General features: G+C 45.0%; 1 protein-coding gene across 7 annotated transcripts in view; it reads left to right on the top strand.

Annotated features, from left to right (window-relative positions):
- Window positions 1-1,911: 1,911 nt before the first annotated feature.
- VAV3 (vav 3 guanine nucleotide exchange factor) overlaps window positions 1,912-17,455 on the top strand; it is a 148,155-nt gene continuing 132,611 nt past the window's right edge. For 6 of the 7 annotated variants that reach the window (XM_025152727.3, XM_015290228.4, NM_206863.4 and 3 more), the window contains 1 exon segment: window positions 1,912-2,157. In XM_025152727.3, coding sequence (XP_025008495.1) covers window positions 1,954-2,157 — 204 coding nt within the window. In that variant the 5' untranslated portion in view covers window positions 1,912-1,953. 7 annotated transcript variants of the gene reach the window in all.

The following is a 17,455-nucleotide window of genomic DNA, read 5'->3' as shown; positions in this document are numbered from 1 at the left end:
CTTGGCAGGGCTGTGCTGACCCTGAGTTTGGGTTACAGCTCTGCTTTGCCCCTACCCCCCATTCCTTCGTGTAACTGCAGGCAGCTGACTTTCTGGGATTGCTGTAGAGATGTGAATTCTTCTCAACACGAACCTAGAGCAAGCTCCAAGTGCCTTTGATAAGCTGTACTCAACGCAGGTGTGGGCAGTGGGCACAGAGCACGCTCCACCCAGCACAAATGACTGGCTGTGGCATGGTGGTGGCTTTTATTATTCCATTTTCAGTATATTCCCATTGGCATTCCTGAACTTGGTCAGATACATCTTCTTAATGTATCTGAAGGGATGGCATTGGCTGAGAGTGCTTTTTTTTTGGTCTTTCCTGTTCTGTATCCCGTATTTTGAGTGAAATGTAGTCCTTATGTACAGTGCAAGAGCTCATGAGCAGTGTGGGACCACAAAGCAGGTTAGTAAGATGGTAGTTCAAAACAATTAAAAACTCAAGCTGGAAAGCTTTGGAGTGTGGAGCTTGGACTGTTCCCATTACCCAGGTGCAGTGCCTTGGTCCATAAGAGCACTCAGGTGCTGTTGCTGTGGCTGCTGTGCCCTGGAGTTATGCTTGCCCTCCTGTGTGCTGCCCTCAGCTGCTGCTGTGCTGCTGAGCCTGGCTGGGGCAGGTGGTGGGTGCTGTGTAGTGTGGTGCACGTGGCTTGGTTTCTTGTGTTTGCTTGTTTGCTTTGCTGTGCTCCAATCTGGTGTTGGAGTTGTCTGCTGCGGGCCTAGGGGGGAGGTGGGGGGGGTGGCTGTGGGCACCATGCAGTATTTACTCGCTTGCCTCTTGATGTTTAACTTTTCACAGATAAATACATAAGCCTTACTCCTGGGCAGTTTTTTATTGTGCTTTTAATCAAACAGCTCTGCTGTTCAATCTGATGGGCAATGATAACCAAACCGTGGCAGGTTGTTAATTTCAATCCCTTTTGATGCATGCGAGGAACTGCTGCTGCTCCTCCTCTGGGGGAGGCGGTGTGGTGGGGCCAATCCTGTGCTGTCCAACCCTGCACTCCTGATCCGAAGTAAAGGGCCCTTCCTGCCTGGGGAGATGCTTGGGCAGTGGGCCTGGTGCTTGTGGCAACGGGAGGCAGTACCTTAAGGTTGCTGGGCTTTGTGTTGTGCGAGGGCTTCATCGCCCTGTGGGGTGCATCATCAGCAGCTGTGTGTTGTTGCTAGAGGAGCCATTAGCAGCTCTCGGGGCAGTTGCTTGCTGGGCAGTGAGTGCTGAGCTCCGGGGGCACTCAGGGCAGCTGTGGGCAGCACTGGCTGTGCTCTCTCAGAAGGCGTTCTCAGGCCAGGCTGTACTTCATTTTTCCTCAATTGCACATCAATAACGATACAAAGGTGCTTTTTTTTTTCTTTTTAATCTTGTTAGCGGACCTCTTTTAAGAGACAGTGCCTTCGCAGCATAGCCAAAGAAGCCCAAAGAACGGCTTTAGAAATTCAGATGTGGAGAGCAATGCAAACTCTGGTGATTGTCGTGTTGGTTGTTGTTTTTTGAGGGGGGAGGGGGGTGGTTTAAGTCATTTTTAGTAACTTAATCCTTGGAATATTTTTCCAGGAGTTACCCGAGTGCTCCTCAGAAGCTGTCGCGCTCTTCTTTTAAACGTGATGTAAGAGACGTACAAAATGCAACTGGGCGCGAGGCAGCGCGTGGTAAAGCAGCGCTGCTGGAGCTGCTGAGCGGCACCTGCCGCCCCCCGCGCCTCGCGCCTGCTTTACCCGGCGCGCGCTCAGGGGCTGCGCACAGCCGGACCCGCACGGAGCCGCGCGCGGACGCACCTGAGCCCCCGCGAGGGGGCGGCGGGGCCCCGCCTGACGGGGCGGGCCGGGGCGGAGCGGTGCGAGGCGGGCCGGGCCGGCCGCGGCGGCGGCGGCGGAGGGCGCAGCGGGGGCCGCCGCGGCCGCAGCGTGGCGGGGATGGAGCCGTGGAAGCAGTGCGGGCAGTGGCTGATCAGCTGCAAGGTGCTGCCGCCCAACCACCGGGTCACCTGGGAGACGGCCCAGGTCTTCGACCTGGCGCAGACGCTGCGCGATGGCGTGCTGCTGTGCCAGCTGCTCAACAACCTGCGCAGCCACTCCATCAACCTCAAGGAGATCAACTTGCGCCCGCAGATGTCTCAGGTGAGGCCGCGGGGCCGTCCCCGTCTCGCGCTCCCTTCTCCGCGCGCGGCCGCGGTGCCCCCGCGCTCTTTGTGCGAGGCTTTGGGCGCCGCCCGGCAGCGCCGCCGCCGCTGCCCGCCCGCTGCTGGGCCCCGCTCGGAGCGACGGCGCCGGGGCTGAGCGCGGCGGGTCTCGGGGCGGCCCCGCGCGGGCGGTGCGGTGCGGCGCTGAGGGGAAGTTCCCCGCAGCCCTGCGGCGAGAAGCGAGCGCAGCTTCGCGCTTCTGCGCGCGCCGGTGCTCGCCACGGGCGGTTCGTCGCGCAAACGGCCTCTTGTGTCGTTCTTCGGGATTTGCCCAGGTGTGCGAGAGGGCGGCAGGCTGAGGGCGCTCGGGGCGGGAGGGGGGCGACCCGCAGGGACCCGGGGCCGGGTTCGTGCCGGCGGCGCTCCTCGGCTGTCTCCGCTGCCCCGCAGAGCGACCGGGAGCCCGCGGCACAGAGGGAGTCCGACGCCTCGTGGTCGACTAGTCCAGTTGATGTTCTGGTTACATAATAACGTAGTTCGAAATTCATCCGGTTTGAAATGCGTTTTTTGGTCAGGGCTGCTGTTTTGTTGCCGCCTCACAAAGGCAGCCCCGCGCCGAGGTGAGGCTGCAGCGGTCACGGTGCTCCGGGCTCTCCTGCCGCCCCCTTCACGCCTCCGCCCCGCCGGGGATGCGGCGGGTGTTGGAACGAAGCCGAGCCTCGGGGCTCTCGTGGGTTCCAACGCGTTGGGAACGGGGCACTTTGTACCTTTTCATGTCGTTGTGAAATGTATCAGAACGAGAGCTGCCTTTCACGGTTAGGACCCTGGCCGAAGGCTGTAGTGAAAGATACTTTTGGGGGGAGGGTTCTTCGTCAGTGTTTACTCACACGGCCTACTGCTTTGTTACTTTTTAATTTCCTTTTCGGTCAACTATATTTAACTGCCAACGCATTCTCTGCGTAAGCCATAGAGAGAGAAAAAGTACCAGCTGTAATTCAGCGGGTTAGGGGGGAAACCCCCACGCTGCTCTGCTGTATTGGAAGGGCAAGATGACCTGGTGCAGCTGTGTTGGATCAGAAGGGTGTGAGGGCTGTCCTGGTGTAGTTGTGTTGGATTGAAAGGGCTTGATGGCTGTCCTAGTGTAGCTGTGTTGGATTGGAAGCGTGTGACGGATGTCTTAGCATACTTGTGTTGCCCTGGAAGGCTGTGATGACTGCTGGTGTAGCTGTGTTGGATTGGATGGGTCTCCTGGTATAGTTGCGTTGGGTTAGAAGGGTGAGATGACTGTCTCAGTGCAGTGGTGTGTTGGATTGGAAGGGTGTGATAGATGTCTCAGTGTAGCTGTGTTGGATTGGAAGGCTGTGGTGAGTGTTGTAATGTGCTTTGAAGCTCCAGTGCCTGTTTCAATTGTGCATGCAGAGGAAATGCTCTAACAGCGTGGGGAGATGTGCTTCCAAATGGAATGTATTTGGAGAGGTTCTCCTGGGCCTGTACCGTTCAAACTCCATGTGAGACTCAGGTCTTGCTTAGCTGTACCAGAGCCCTGTTTTATATCTTTGTTATAGGTGGGTGAATCACTTCTGAACTGACCCATTTTCACTTGAGCTTGAAAAGCTATAAATAATTTCCATATGAACTGTTGCAAGTGGTTTCCTGCCCTACTTAGAATGGATAAAAAGGATAGAAATAGATTTAGTTTTGCTTTAATGAACTGGTAGGGTGTCCTCTTGATATTACACAGTGATATTTAGATAGCTAACTGGTTGAATCAACTTTGCTTAAAGGTTAATGTTACTTGCAGAGACCATTATCAGCTTTATTTTTATTTATGATGAATAAAACCACAGTGGTCTGCCTTTGAGTATCAGAATGTTCTGTCTTTCTTGCTTAGGGCTGTTTGAGAATCATTAAGATCCATATTTAGTTCTTTATTTTAACCATGAATTATGATCTTAGATCTTGGAGTACTTTCATTGTACACTTAGAACTGGAGCTTAATATGTGCAGTATGTGTATACTGGAACAGTTTCCCAATTAAGAGGAGCCTCCTGTCTGCATCCCTGCTGCACGCCCAGGGCACCTGCACTGCACTGTGCTGCACACTGCCCTTACCAGTGGTGTGTTTCTGCCCTGTGCTGCTTTCACTCTGAAAATGGGGGGAACTGCTGCTGGATCAAACCTATAATAGCTAAACCAGCCCTTCTGGTACCATTGCTTTCTGCAAGATCAAGACTTGTCTGTCAAAGTGAGGATCTGTGGGATTTGATGAAAAGCCTCTTAGATCAGAGGAGGTGGTTTCTTACAGAAAGAATCATTCAGTGAACATTTCAGAAGTTGTTATAAACAATATAATAAATAGAGATTCTGCAAGTTGCCTGTGGTTGGCTGCTACGACTGAAGAATGCTAAGCAGTAACTTATGCTGAAGTTTCAGAGGCTGCTAACTTTGAGTGTGACTTGGAGTCTTCTGAGTTCTGAGCTGTGAGTTTTGTCAAGATAGCATGTGTCTGCATGCTGGTGTGTTTGGTGCATTGTACGGTCTCGGACCACACAAACGTGAGCTGAGTCTCCCTGTCCTTGTGAGGCAGTGGTTTAGGGACCTTAGAGGCGTGAGCTGCCAGAGCAGGTTGGGTATTAGCATGCAGCCTGCTTGAATGCTGCTGTGTCCGTACTGCTCAGCTGAGCTATTAGAACCTCCTGTGGACCTTCTGTGTATCCTCTAAAATAGAGCTGCCGTTCTTCTGCTCTATGACCTGATGTCGTTTGCTGCTGCACAATCTGAGAACAGTCAGGGATTCTTACCGTGCTTTTTGAGCAATAAAACCAGAGAAAGAGAAGAGTGGAGGTGAAGGGACCTCATGGGACGCAGTTTGCACAGTTTTTGCCTTGGCTTGTGATACTCTTGACCTCTGTCAGACCTTTTTCAGTGAACCAGGTTTTCATGTCTAGTTACAAAGTCACCAGTGCAAAAGAATGGGGAGGTGCGTGATGCTGCCACATGCAAAGGTGGGAGTAGCTCCTGGCTCACTGATAGCAGAGCCAAGTCTCTTCCTTTCCGCTACATCTTTATTTTCAGGTTGAATGTGGCGGATCAAATGTCTGTAAAGCTCATCAGCTCTGCTCAGAAGCTCTTGGTAACCCATTAAAAGCTCCGTCAGAAGTGCAGAGGGATTACAGTTGGTGCTGCCTCTCTAATGCTACATGTCACAGAGGCTCCGTGCAGTGGGACGGAGTGCTGCTGAACTGCTGGGGAAGCACCAGGCTGCTCACAGGGGAAGAACAGAAACTGAGACTGGTGCCTGGCATTGCAATGCTGGCGTGAGCTCAGCCAACTGGCAGTGCATACGTTTTGTTCTGTGAGCTGCTCAGTGTGGGGCCACCTGTGTGTCTTACCACTGACCACTCTTTTTCTGTCACAGCTGTTGTCGTGGGTGGTTTGTGCTCGGCATCTGGAAGGCTGTGGATTCAGCCCCTCCACTTTCTTGGAGATGATGCCTGCATAACATTAGTGTCTCAGTGGTTTTAGATTGCAAAACATTGGATTTAGAAGCTATTAGGACATTGGCTGTTATTGCTAGCATTTTTCTGTGTTTATGACAATGAGCCTGGTTACTGCAGTCTGTCCTTGGAAGAACAGAGGCAGATTCAGTCACTCACATGGAGAGCAAGCCTCAGGTGTGGAAGTATAAAACTCACCTGCAGCAAGGAGCAGTGGCGCTGTGCTTTGCCAACCAGCTTCCCATCTCTGGGAGCTGAATGCTGCCTGCTTATGTCTGAGTGCTGGGTCACCTGTGGAAAAACTACACGTGGGCTTTGTATGGGAATGGCAACGGCTGGGCTCAGGGACTTGCATGTCCAGGTGTTTCTACTGTGAGAAGAACACTGGTGTTGGGTGGAGTTTGAACTCACATGTCGGCCCAAACCCATTTCCCAGTTTGACCTCTCAAGGGCTAGCGACATTACTTGTCATTTTCATCCTGTACAAGTGCAATCAAACGGAGATTCTGTGAACAGATCTCAGACTTTTTTTTGAACCTTAAAGCCAATTGTATGAGGTTCTGATTCAGACCTGATAGTTGGTAGTGCTTTCCTTTCTGGTGCTGTGCAAGTCTTGCTGCAGGCACATGCTCTGTCACGAAAAAAAGGGTCAACAGCTGGCAGGGAGGGAGCTGGAAGAGGCACTGTGCTCAGTGCATTGTGGAGTCATGGCAGGCGTGCTGGTGTGGGGCAGCCTTCTCCAAAGTGTGGTGCTGGAGGATAGAGTGGTGTGCTTCAGCATTGGCATCTCTCTGGCAGCCATTCCTTAGAGCTGTTTGCTTTGCTAACGTGAGTTGGAAGAAATAATGAAAATAGATGTGATCCGTAACAGAGAGTACTAATCCTCATGTTTAATCTTAATCGTAAAACAACTTGAATAATTTATCATCAGAAATATAAAACCTAAACCAGCGGATTGCAATGGATTTGTAGAAGATGTCATCTGTTTAATGCTTATCTTTTATCTTTAATACTTTGCAAGCTAGTTTTGAAATAGTTTTTGCAAGGCATTTAGTTAACTTACAAGAGATTGCTAAACAGGAAAGCTGCACTTAATGCAATACTGGCATGGAAGTTCACCAAAGAAGATGTTGACATAGGTTAAATATTAAAAATAACTACTTCCTATTATTCTAATAAAAATAAACAAAATAATCCTCAGTTTATATTGAAGTTCAAATGTGCTCTAATTTTAGTGAGTTCCTCTTATTTGGTGTGACCGTGTAGCCTGAGGAAGTTCATTATCTTTTTCATCCCCGTGATGTTTTTGGGTGGTATCTGAGCTTTCTTGGAGGAGCTCCCTGTCCTTGCTGAGGGTGTCCAGGAAAACCACAGGATGTGGGTGTACCAGGAGACAAGCATCTGCTTCACATCTTGATTAAGAGGGTTGTGAAGTCATGTATTTGTTGGTACTCCAGCCCACTACATGTCTATAATGTATTTAACCTTATTTTTGTGATTTTTCTAAATGAAAACTGTTGTATTTATTAGGGATACGTAACAGTTGCTCTGAAAGTAGTACCTCCTATTTTATAATGTTGGCCTACCATGTCAGAGACATTGTTGGTGGTATAGCAGTAGAGGTTGAACCTTCCCACCAAGATTCCATTCTATTTTCTTGCCACGTGAAAGATGGCAGCAGAGGGGCAGTCGTTCAATTCCTCCATGTGGAAAAATGATGCCCACTGACATTAATCAGTACTTGCTGAATGTTTATGGAGACCAAACATTAGATGTGAGCACAGTGAGGTGGGGGGTGGCGCATTTCAGCAGTGGTGACAGCGAAAGTGATTCACCTCTGCTGGTGCAGATGATTACAGGCACGGCATGCAGGCTCTTGTTCATTGCTGGTGAATATGCCCAGCTATTCATGATGGCTTTGTTGAAAAACAGTGTTTTGTAGCTGAGAATTTGCTGTATCCAATAGTGCTATTGTGCTCTTCGTATCAGTTGTGGTTTCCGTGGAAATCAATAGGAGGCAGTACTTTTGGTGCAAACAACATATTTATCCATATATATATCTGTAGTTATGCTGTGTATACATATATATGCATCTTCTACATGTTTGACTTTGTAGAATATTTTGAGCAAATATTTCTTCAAAGCAAAATCTTAACATGGCCCCTGTTTTATGCTAAGAAAGGCAGCTGGCAATAAGCAAGTGACTCAGTTTCTGTATGTAGGTAATTCTGCTTACCTAAGGATGGAGACAGTAACTTTGGAAAACTGGCATAAGGTTTTTTGGTTCAGGTTGATTATTTTCGGTTGAGGGGGGAAGACTGCAGTTGTGCGATATTTATATTGCAAAGTTGATTTATGTGCTCTGTTTGTCATGCAGTTATTAAATGCAGCCAGTGCATCTTGCCAGGAATTGCCTAAAATGTCACCTCTTGCACAAAGCCTTAGTGTGCTGGAAGCTGTATGATGCAGTGACAGGAAAAATGTTAGTGCTGGTTTCACACAGAGGCCATAGTGTTTGCTGTGGATAGTTTAACTTGGTGACTGTGCGTGGTGTGCTACTTGGTCACATGGCAGAAGCCAAGCAATTTCCTGATCCTTGTCTGACAGAGGTGGGAGACCAATAGCAATGGTCAGCTGAAATGGTTGTGTGTGGGGAGGAATGAATGAATGTCTCAATTCTGAGAAAGGAGGTGCATCTTCAAGTTGTTTCCTCCTACTTCTTATGAGTGTGAACTGGGCAGAAAGGTTAGGAGAAGCTGATTGATCAATAAGTGTATCAGCAAGTGAGATGCTTCGGGATTTTGACAGGGCTGGAAAAAGCATTTAAGATTTGTGCTGAGATACATACAGGAAACCAGTGTTGGCTGCGCCATGCTTTTCTGTAATTATAATGGCACTCCCCTGGGTCTGTCATGTCCAAGGGCTTGTTCTCAGGCTGTGGCACCGTATGTGGGACTGGCTTCATGCCATTTGTGTGCAGGTGACATAGAGGATTGTGTATTTCTCACGCTCATTCTATCTTCATCTCCTGTGAAGATCAAAAGAATTGATTAAATCTGGGTGTAAAGATGAAATTGTAAGGAAGGAAATGGAGAGGGGCCGGAGGGAAGAGCTCAAGGTAAGAGACAAGGTAGTGTGGCTGTGCCTCGTAGTGGTGGCACTGCTGGGGACATGTCAGGGCATGGCATGGCTGAGTGTGGGCATGGCTGCTGGGCCCTGGGTGGGCTATTGGGAACCAGTGGGCTGGGGATGGGAAGGGCTTACAGGACCTGAACTTGCATAATGAAATAGGGGCGGCAGAGCAGGCGAATGCTTGGTGCTGCTGGAAAGGCAGAGGGCAGCGTGCCAAGTGGCTAAGCCAGGCTGGGTGGGATGAGGGCATGTCACTTCTGGGCAGCTGGGCTCATGATCTGAGCTGTGTTGTGGGCAGGAGCTCCTGGTTTGTACCTGGCATTGTGTGGGATCTCCTGGTATGGAGGAGGGTGCGTTGGCTTAGTGTCATTGACAACTCTATTTTCAGGAAGTTTAAGGGGGCATGTTTTTGAACTTGCTTCTCCGACTACTAAGATTGTATCTGTATTTCTCCAACAAATAAGCAAAACAAAATCAACAAACTTTTTTTCCACTGAAGAACTTCAGTTATTTTCTTCTCCTCCTTGTTGCTCTAAGACAGCATCACAGAACTTAGATGTTACTCCACAATACTCCATAACAATGTTTTCTACTGCCCTTTGCTGTGTTACTTCAGTATTTTAAAATTGGTTTCACAAGGAAAGTAAAAGTTGATTGATGCTTAGGTGAATTGGCTATTCATCTTTTTCTCTCTTCTGCAGTTGAGCCAGCATCATCTGGAGCTGCCTTCTCTTTGCTTTCACTTTACTGTGACAAGCCAAGTTTGAGGCTTGAGGCATTGTGAAATAGCTGCTGAGTGTAACATAAACTGGCATCTGAACTGCTATCTTTATAGCGATGTTCTGAATTGGTATATTTAGGAGAAAGAAGTTTCCTCAAAGATCACTGAGTGCTATTGGTTCCAATTCTATCTGTTTTCAAGTGGGAACATGTACATCAGACGAGTATCAGTCAATGACTTTCCTTCATCCTGTATTAAATGACAGTGGTGAATGTCTTTGTAACAAGAGGCAGTGAAGGACTATTAATAGGATATTTGAGTCTTAGTATATTCAGAACGTGAAACTTAAGTCACACATTGTGTAATGTAGTGGAATCATAGCAATTGGTATGAAAGCTGCTCACGTGGTATTTAATATGCTTGCAGACCTGCAGGTATAGACTAACGTAGTTGGGGAAAATGACATTTGACTACCTTGTTTTACAGCATAATTATTTTGGACCTGCAAATTGCCTATACATGAAATCAGAATTTCATTTTAATTTGGTTAGTAGGGATTTGATTTAGTATGCCACTACCTATTTTTCATTAGTTTTATCCATCTGAAAATCACATGTAAGATACTTCAGGTTATATGGGAAGCATGATATCATTGCCTTGTAGAAACGAACAAAATATCTATTTGAAATTGTTGCTATAATAACATGTTTTCTGGGAAACCATCAGCGTATTTAAAGTATATTTTGAAGTGGCAAAGCTTATCAGGACAGGAGGGTTTTTATTGCCAAATCCTTGGTGCTATTGAATTTGTCTATTCATTTGAGTTACACAAGGCGATGTATTGTGTAGTCTATTCTTAGGATACTTTGTGCCATTGGTTGTTACATTCATATCACTTCAACATGAAGAAGCATTACAGGCAACTACAGCAGAAGGTTGGCTCTTGAAAAGTGACTGTTCAAGCACCTTCACTGTCACGTAAGAAGTTAGATGCTAAAACATAACTCGCACTCTAAATAAATTCAATGATGACGACATCCTCATAGCCTCAATTCCTCGTGTTTTGCTTGCATTCTATGTACTTTAATACTTGAGTGATGGACTTCAAATTCCCTCCAACTGTTACTTTACATAGCAGTGGTATCTTATTGGTTGAGGGTGGCCTTATTTTCCCTCTGAATTCTTGCGAATCATTGAGTGAATCTTTGTCATTTCCAGCGCAGAGTTGATTATAGGTAGATGGCAGACCACACTGACACTGCACTAACATACTTAGCAGGTTTTGGTCCTCATTGGTTAGAGGTACAGAGATGATGCAGTCCTACCATGAGAACAGTAACTCAAAGTAAGCCCTTAGAATCCTACTCATATCTGTGGGATTTAGCGTCAGCTTTCTACGTACTGTTTTGGGAGAACAAGTGGAAAATAGAGAATGGCAGAGAATGTTTATTGCTATCGCCTGTAGCTCTGTCTTCAGCTTCACAACTGAGAATTTCAAGTGCCCTTGCATGCTGCTGCCATCGGGCCCATGGTTATTTGCTGTCTTGTTGCTGGAAAGGAATTGCTGGCAAGCTTTAAAAACCTAGCTTGTGTTTAAGCACATATTTTGAAAATGTCCTTGTGCTGCTTTGAGGCTGAAGTCCTGTACCAGTTTTGCTAAACTGCACCAAGCTGTATGAGGAAACAGTTAAGTTTCAGTTTCCTTTAGTGTTTTACCCTCTGGATAGAGTGGGGCAGTATTTCAGGTTGTATAACGTACTTTTCTGAACAGACAGTTGCTTATTTTAAATTATTTTTTTAAAAGAAATTCTACTGAATTTTTATTTCCCACCTGCTTTTTCTCTTCTCTCACTTGGTGTGGCTCTCTCTTCAGTTTTGGGAAGCTTGGTGTGAAGTAATGGTTTGTAGGGGAATCCAGTTAATTTGTGCCATCTATGTATTCTTCTCTGAGAAATCAGGTTTTTGTTGCTGTAAGGCCCGTAGTTAATCATGTTATGTCATGAGCACAAGGTTTTAGAAATAGTAAGTGGAACATTAATTGTTGTCTGGTGTTAAAAACACTAATTAAGAAACAATAATAATAATAGAAAAACAACTCTATCAGTTGTGTGGGAGATGGACAGTGACAGCATTCCTGGATTTTTTTTTTTAAGAAATTTCAAGTTTACCATGTCTGGTGGGAGGAATATAAGACAAGAACTGCTAATTAAATAAATGAAACTGGGATTAGAAGTGTACCAAGGCTGAAATGTTCCCCTCTGGGGCATAAGCAGTGTTTGGGCGGAGCCTCTCTGCACACATCTCTTGGTGGATGTAGTCATGAATGTATGACTTTGTCTTTCTGTCTCAGAACTCAAGTGCCATTTCCATGCTGTAGGAGGACAGGATTGGAGAATTGTCCCCTAAAACTTAAAAACGCATGTCAGGTTTTGTAGCTCAGCTTGCAGGGCCACAGGCAGATACACAAAACTACTCATTTTTGAAATGTGACTCCTGAGTATTGCATCTTAATGTGGCATTCTAGTGAGGAATAGTGGTTTCATTTAGTGTTGTTTGTCAAATTTGTGATGGAGCAGTTCTAAAAGAAAATGAAACCTTCAAGTTATGCAGGAATTTCTGGGACATGTTCTCTAAGCTATTTGGAAAAGAAATGTGGTATTTAGTTTTTCCTGTTTCATGCTGAGTACTGTTAGAGTTTGACCTCAAAATTGGTTTTTTCAATAAAGTTGTGTTCAAGTTTAATGAACTTAAGTGTGCCTTTTACCTTGATTTGAAATAACATAGGTTTTGAAATGTTGTGATTCCTGTAGGATATTTCATTTTCCTGTCAGCTCTGTTAGTGATTGCCTCTTTTCAATTTACTTCATGTCTCACATTTTCCTACTGACTCAGGTGGCTTGATTTGCCTTTTTTTTGTGTGTCTGGGAACCCAGATGGCTCTGTGATGAGTGAGAGATGTTGCTCTGACAGCTGTGAGTTTTGGGGGAGTAGTTTTTTTCTTCTCATGTCTACTTCTTCATTTTGAGTCACCTCAGTTTTGCAGCTTGTTCTGCCCTCCCCACCCACATTTAGGGCTATAGTACTTTCACCTTCATTCGCCTTGCTCCCACCTGCCCTGGTATTTTTCTCTCCCTCTGGTGCATCTGTTTCCTCATTAACTTCTTTCCTGACTCTCTTCCTTTCCGCTGTTTTCTCTGCCCTGTTGTCCCGTTGGTCTTATCTCTCCACAGATAGGGAATCTGTTTCCTACATGGATGAGTGATCTGCAGATGCTGCTTCCCATGTGGGTGCAAGTGCTGGGCAGGGGGCTCCAGTGGGAGCCATACTTATAGGAGCAGCTAACATGGGGTTTTCAAGGATCTAAGCTGCACTTGATCAGAAGTAGTGTGATGCTTTAAACTGCTTTACAGTGATTAATTTGCATAAATCATGATGACTTTTTTTCACTTGATTTCTGCCTGTCTCACTGAACTCTGGAGATGCATGACACTGTAGCAGTGCTTGAGCAATCTTTTTTCTGGGGCTATCTCCTGTGGGAGCAGTTGCAGATGGGAATGGTAGTTATTCTTAAGTGCTTTGCTTTTTTGGATTGATTTTCCGTGTTGCTTGGAAGGCAGAAATTACCAGCCCAGTGGTAGCCAGCACGCTCAGGCTGCAGCTCCCTCAGGCTGGATACTCATCCCCATCATTTCACTTTGTTTTCCATTGAACTTTACTTGCTTTTTTAGTGGCTGATAGACATGACAATTTTATTTCATCTTCACATGCTGGAGATGAGAGAAAAATAAACAGTAGAACATAGTTTGGGGATTTAAGTTAGCCATCTTTTGGCTGAGGATGGATATTGGAACTGGCTTCCCAGGGAGATGGCGGAGTCACCATCCCTGGAAGTTCTCAAGAAGAGAGTAGATGTCACACTGAGCGACTTGGTTTAGAGCAGTAATGAACATTGGCTGAGGGCTGGACTAGATAATCTTTCCAAAGTTAATACTTCCAGGATTCTATGACTTTCTGACCTGCTCAAGGATTTCCATTGGATTGTGTCCATAAAGGACTACCATGAGAGCTAATGCAAACCTTAAGTCAGAAAACAGAAATGAGGTTAGATGCAAAGTTCAAAAAGTACTGTATTGGAGATGAATTACAAAATCTTAGTTATTTCATTCAGGCTACAGCTTATTTCTCTGGGCCTGAAATTTTACTCTTGCTTTCTTTGGAGGGACGCTGTTGCAATAGGCCTAGTGTAGTCCCTGGTGCTACAGGCAGAGGAGGTGGTGATCCCTGCTGGGCCCTCCACAGAAGACTGTGGGAATGCTGGAATTGTCAGCTCTGTAGGATCAAGCCATAAGAGGTTAATTACTGTCCTGTAAACAAGCTTCTCTTGTCTTCATTTGCTCTTATTATTCCGTTATTTCTCTCTTTGTGAAGGTGAAGCAGTCAACACTACCATGTGTTGTGAGTTAAATCAAATGCTTTCATGCAGTTCCTGATCTAAGAGATAATATTAACTTGAAGAATTATTGTGACACTCAGCTTGCTGTCCTGGCTGATTTTATAGTTTCATATCATTTGAAGCCCTACAGCAGCTTTGAACTTTGTTTTGTGATGAGAAATTAATTCAGCTCAGTGGTTGTGGACTTCAGTATTGGGTCTTCAATAACTTCAGGATAGCTTTCCTCATGTGCTCCTCTAGAAATGATCCATGCTGCTGGGAAGGCATTTAATTTTAATGATCAAATTTCACAGTTACAAAACAATCATGTCTGACCAAAAGGAGAAGTGATTTGTGTTGTTGCATTAGGAGGTCCTTGAGGTTGGAAACTGTTTCCTGCTGGGTAGATCTAGTGATTTAGAAAAATGAAATCATCCACTGTCTCATTTACCATTTTACTGCTTACATAGACAGATAAATATTGCCTCTAATATCCAGTTGCTTTTTTTAATTGCATTTTTTTGTTCAATTCTGTGTAGAGCAGTTGTGTGTTCTGTTTGGTGTTGCTGCCATAAATGAATGGGTAGATGAGGTCTGTATGTCTAAACAGTGTGAAATGTGGACAGTCTAAACCCTCCTGTTGCCCTTAGAGGGTAACTTTCTAAAATTGCAGAGAATGGACTTAAAGCAAATACAGTTTGCATTGCTTATTGCTGGCAGCATGTAAATTCAATAGTTTCTCCGTGTGTTATGGAAACTCATTTTTCTTGCCCTAGGAAGCAGATGGGGAAGCTCTGTGCAGGATGCCATGGCTCCACTGGCGTGGCTGCAGTCTGGTGGTGGGACAGGACCTGGGTTTTGGCAGACTTGTGAGTCACCTGGTGAAGATCAGACAGCTTGGTCAGTTGTGTGTAGCACAGCCTTTCCCAGTGGGGAATACTGAGTCACAGCCTTGTGAGTTTCCAGTCTTTGGTGCAGAAAATACCGAAGTAGCTGCTCCGTTGGTTACATTTAGTAATGACTGAGTTGTGCAGAAATTAAGTAATTAGGATGTATAGTTCAGGTCCCTACTGCATGCTGTCTTGTGGTCTATATATATATATATATATATACACACACATAAATATATATATTTTGTGGAAGCACAGTTAAAAGTAGCATATCATTGTCACATGTAAGGAAATGCTAGTTTCTGAAAGCAACAGTTACGATGGATGTCCTCTGAAAACAATGAATATTGCTGCAAAGCTAGTTTCAAGGGTCTGTTCCAATTGCCTTGCTTCCTTATTATTCTGCCTGTGTTTCACATAACCTTTTTTCTGATCCATTCAAAATGGTGTTGCTAAATCATTTTTTTGTCTAGTTTTTCCTGCTATCCTTTCTTCTTTCAGAAAATAGAACAAATTTGACTCCTGCTACATGGACTCCATGCTGTTGCTCTGCTTATCTGACTTAAGAGGAAAGACTCAGTGTTAAACTTTTATCATGTCCGCTAGTCTGAAAATAACTCTTATTTCCCCTGTGCTGAGAGCCATTTCCACGCAGAGGCAAAAGAAAATCTATCGTAGTTAGAAAATCCCAGTTATCAACTGCATATATATTGATTTTGTTGTGCTTTCTAATCTCCACATGCTTTATCACACCAAACTACTGTGCCGTGTAGAAGATAGGTGCTTGCCCAGGATCACACTGTGTTTTATTTAGGTTTCACTGTATTTAGTAGTCTGTAGAACAAAACAACACTGAACCACCAGGTGTGAGCCCAGGCTTTCTACACATTCTTACAGCTTAGCTCCAATGCTTGTATGCAGTGTTACATAAATGGAAAACATCCTAAAGAATCATTTGTTCTGTTACACATTCAGTAAGCTGATGCCTCTTCAGAGGTCTGAAAGAATGTTACAGCAGATGCTTGTTTTGGTTCTGAATGTCGTCTTCTGTATAATAGCTTTAAAGACAATATTTGCTTATAACTTGCAGGCAGGCAAATGCTTCTACAGGCTCTATGCTGTGGTTCTACCTTGTCTTTTTTGTATGCATTAGTACCAAAACTAGTGATATATTACTGCTTACTCAATTTTTTTTTAAAAGCCATGACATGAGTGACTATAGGTTTTCATGTAGTTCTGTGCGGGTAGGCAGCGTCTTGCTCTGATGTGTGTGCTTTACAAACTCAATTTTTAGTGATGATGTTAAATGTAGGGTGATAAGAATGCTCTCATAAAAATGACTTAAATTGTGCAGCTTCCAAGCATATATTGCTACTAGAATAGTACGTTAATTTGTTCTATTTTTTTATAGCCACATTACAATTTTAATAGGCTTAAATCCAATGAATACAGTAGGCAGGGTTCAGCCCCTTCACTGAGTTCAGGGACCAGAAATTTACCTCCTGGGGACTTAATACAGTTGTAGCTTTCAGGTCCTGTCTTGGGGAGTAAGTTTGCAGTACTCACCTATGTTTTCCCTGAGTTTGAGAGGCCTGGGGGCTCCATGGTGCTTTCTGCAAAAAAAAAAAAAAAAAAAAAAAAAGGCAGCTTCCAGGTGAGTTCCTGTCTCCTGGATTTCATGTGCTGAGGACTTGATCTTCAGTTCTGATGTTGGGTTTTGTGTTCAGCCTTGCCTGTGTTGATTATCATAAGCTTTTGGAAACAGCCAACAATATTACAAGGGCGTAGGAAAAAACAAATGAGTTGGATTGGAGGAGAAAATGGAATGAGTGTCCTTAAGACTCAGCATGCAGTATGGCCTGGTAATGCAGGCTGCTCATGGACACTGATGGGTAGGGTAGCGAGTGGCTTGGGAAATGAGAGTCCAGACAATGTAGATGACTCTCTGCTGTAACTTAGTGCTTATCCACCACTTGATTGGTTTAGGTGATCTAATAGTGTTTCGTGCTCTGCGATTTTAATTAAAAAAAAAAAAAATGTTTTCATAAATCTCTCCTAATGAATCCATGCTTATGGTTATGTTTTACTTAGTGAGATGCCCAAGTGGCGTCTTTTGAAATCAAGTTCTGGACTATTCAAGAGTGTACTTCAAGGGCTGCAGAGGCAATACATGGGTATGATTCAGTGAAGACATCAAACAAGCCAAATGCAGAAATGACAGTTAAATTTCCATGATCATTCACTCATTTCCCTCTGCTGAGGCTCTCAAAGCTGCTAATTCATACCAGTGGAAGTAGGTGTTTATGTGACTTGGACACATATGAGTTCAAGTTGCTTCAGTGATGTGTTCCGTTTTGGCAGGCAGCTGGGTTGAGCAAATGCAGCCTTTTAGACAGCGAAGACCTATGCCAGTACTTGGCTGTATCATGTCAAATTGACCTCTCGCTGTTTGTCAGCATCCTTAAGAAAGGAAACATGAAGCTTCATAAATAGTCAGCGTATTTTCAGCTGATATTGTAATATAGTGTTGCTGGTAGTAGAATTTGATTTAAAAGTAATCGGTTCTGTCATCCAACTACTTTGTCACTATTGCGCTTTGAATTCCTTGATTAAGAAGATGGCTT

Source organism: Gallus gallus, chromosome 8, assembly GCF_016699485.2.
Source record: "Gallus gallus isolate bGalGal1 chromosome 8, bGalGal1.mat.broiler.GRCg7b, whole genome shotgun sequence".
In the NCBI taxonomy this organism is placed as follows: Eukaryota; Metazoa; Chordata; class Aves; order Galliformes; family Phasianidae; genus Gallus; species Gallus gallus.
Note: the sequence above shows the minus strand (reverse complement) of the source record. Positions and strands in the feature narration are given on the sequence as shown.